Here is a 2,528-nt window from a genome sequence, read left to right on the forward strand (position 1 = left end):
TGCTCCGGCGCTGCCTCCTCTCTCTCTGCCGTGGCCTCAGGAGCGAGGCTGATCCAGTTCCCATTTCCCATTTCCAGCAGCCTCTACCCCCTGCTGAGGCAGCTTTCCCACAGGAAATTCCTTTGGGAGACTCAGAATCAGCCGGGTGATTTGGTCAGCTCCCCTGCACTTCCTTTGGATGGATCAAGGTGGATCTCTGTGGGGTTGGAGAGCCAGGAGTGCAATTCCTCCTTCCCTTGCTGCCTCCCAGGCAGGGCAGAGCAAGGGCGAATTCCCCGCTCCGGGAAGGATTTGTGATGCTGCTTTTTAAAGAGCACCTGGACACACCTCATATCCAAAGCAAATCCCTTCCCCCTGGAATTCTGGCTCCAGGAGGAGTCAGAGCCCTTCTCCCAGACGGTATTTTTAGGACAACATCCATCCTTGGCTTTAAAGACAGCTGGAAATGGAGTGGATTTTCCATTCCCCAGCAGTGGATTTGGGGCTAAATGAGCACAAGATCCCCAAATTGGAGCCTGAATCCGGCTCTGGCTCTGCCTTGGAGCATCCCAGCCACAAACTGAGCCCAGCAGCTTCTCCCATCTGGGAATGCTTCCCTGTATCCATGCTCTTCCCAAGGCCACAGCTCAGGTCTTCAGTTCCTGATAAGGAATGTGAAAATAAATCAGGGAGAGGAAGCAGCACAGCTTTGTCGGGATGAGGAGCAGATCCCAGGGAAGCTGGGAATGCTGCTCTCCCTGCTCCCCCGGGGTCCCCAGAGGTGCTTTTCCTCGGCAGGTACCTGGTGACAGAGGGCCAGATCTTCATCCTCTACATCTTCACCTTCTTCGCCATGATGGCTTTGGTGATGCACCAGAAGCGGAAGGGGCTGGTGCTGGACAGCAACGGGCTCTTCCTCTTCTACTCCTTCATCATCGCCCTGCTCCTCATCGCGGGCTGGGTGGGGTGGCTTTGGAACGACAAAATCCTCAGGAAGAAATACCCCGGCGTGATCTACATCCCCGAGCCCTGGGCCTTCTACACGCTGCACATGAGCAACCTCCACGCGGCCAGGGAGAGCTTCTGAGTTTTGATATTTGAGAGGGGTTTGGAAAGGGGAGGGGAGGGGGGCAATAGAACTCTAGTTTTTCTAATGTAGATTGATGTATTTCGAATAAATTCCTGACCAGCGGTAGCTGCTGTGTCATGACTCCGGGCCACGGACGGGGTTCCCAAAAAAAAAACAGGGTTAATTTAACACGGTGGCTTTCCCTGAGTTTGCCCTCCCGATTCCACAGCCCAGCTCCGCGCTGGACTTCCTCAGGTCACCAAATCCCTCCTGGCTCCTGCTGAGTCCCGACATTCCCATCATCATCCCGGCCTGGAATGGGAGTGGTTTCCCGGCACGGAGCCGGAGCTGCTCCTCCCAGGCTGCTCCCGGAGGAGCAGCCACGGGCAGGGATCCGCGCTCGGAGCTGCTCCCTGCAGCCCAGGGAGCCTCGCGGGGCTGGTCCCGCGCTGCCCCGCACAGGAACGGGGTAGGAGACGCCAATTCCCCAGAAACGGCCCCAAATCCATCAGGCAGGGGCTGAATCCAGGGATCTGTGCAGCAGCACCTTCAGCTCTTGCTCAAAAGATGAGAATTCCTCAGGATTCCTCACAAACGGCCCCAAAATCCATCAGGCAGGGCTGAACTCCAGGGATCTGTGCAGCAGCACCTCCTGCTCTCACAAAAGGGCCAATTCCCCACAAACGGCCCCAAAATCCATCAGGCAGGGGGTGGATTTCAAGGGTCGGTGCAGCAGCACCTCCAGCTCTCGCTCAGACAGGAGAATTCCTCAGAATTCCTCAAAAACGCGGCCCAAAAGGAGCATCAGGGAGGGGGTGATGCCTGGGCAGCTCCCCCTTCTCCAGCCGCGGGGATGGAGCTCCCGCAGCTCCCGCTGCATCCCCGGGACCCGTCAGGTCTGAACAATCCCTGTCAGAGCTCGCGTGACGCAGCCCCGGCGGGGGAAGGAGGAAAGCTCCCAGGGAAACACGGAATAAAAACGTGGGAGAAGCTCGGTGACTCACGGGAAGCGCTGAAGGGAGCAGCTCCATCCCAGCGGGTTTAGGGACCTTGGATGGTCACTGGGAAGGGTCCAGTCCGTGTGTGGCCAGTAAATATTTTGTCCGTGGGTCTGGCTGTCCACCACGCCTGGCTCCAGGTGCTTCATCCCCCTCTGGGTATTCAATCCTAATAAATAAAACCTCACAGAGCTTTTAAACCTTCTCCACCTGTCCGTGAGTATTTCAGGGGCACATCCCGACCTCCGTCCCCTACAAACCCTCCTGAAGATCCATAAATCCCCCTCACCCTTCCCCAAAGGCCCCAGAAAATTCCAGCGGGGCTGGATTTTCCTCCTCTCCCGGCAGCAAAGCTCAGTGTGGCTCTTTGGGATTACCAAAGCTGTGCCCAAGCAGCGCGGCCCCAAACAACCCCAAAGCCCCATCCCGAGGCTCGGGAAGATCCCTTTTCCCAGGAGGAGCAGGAGCTGCGCTGGGAGCAG

General features: G+C 57.5%; 1 protein-coding gene across 1 annotated transcript in view; it reads left to right on the forward strand.

Annotated features, from left to right (window-relative positions):
• CLN6 (ceroid-lipofuscinosis, neuronal 6, late infantile, variant) overlaps nucleotides 1–1,174 on the forward strand; it is a 5,825-nt gene extending 4,651 nt beyond the window's left edge. Inside the window, exon 6 of the mRNA XM_008637422.2 lies at nucleotides 778–1,174. Within this exon, the coding sequence (XP_008635644.2) occupies nucleotides 778–1,066 (289 nt within the window). The 3' untranslated portion in view covers nucleotides 1,067–1,174. The remainder of the gene's footprint in view (nucleotides 1–777) is intronic.
• Nucleotides 1,175–2,528: the final 1,354 nt, after the last annotated feature.

The sequence above is a fragment of the Corvus brachyrhynchos genome, unplaced genomic scaffold (assembly GCF_000691975.1).
Source record: "Corvus brachyrhynchos isolate BGI_N302 unplaced genomic scaffold, ASM69197v1 scaffold200, whole genome shotgun sequence".
NCBI classification, from domain to species: Eukaryota; Metazoa; Chordata; class Aves; order Passeriformes; family Corvidae; genus Corvus; species Corvus brachyrhynchos.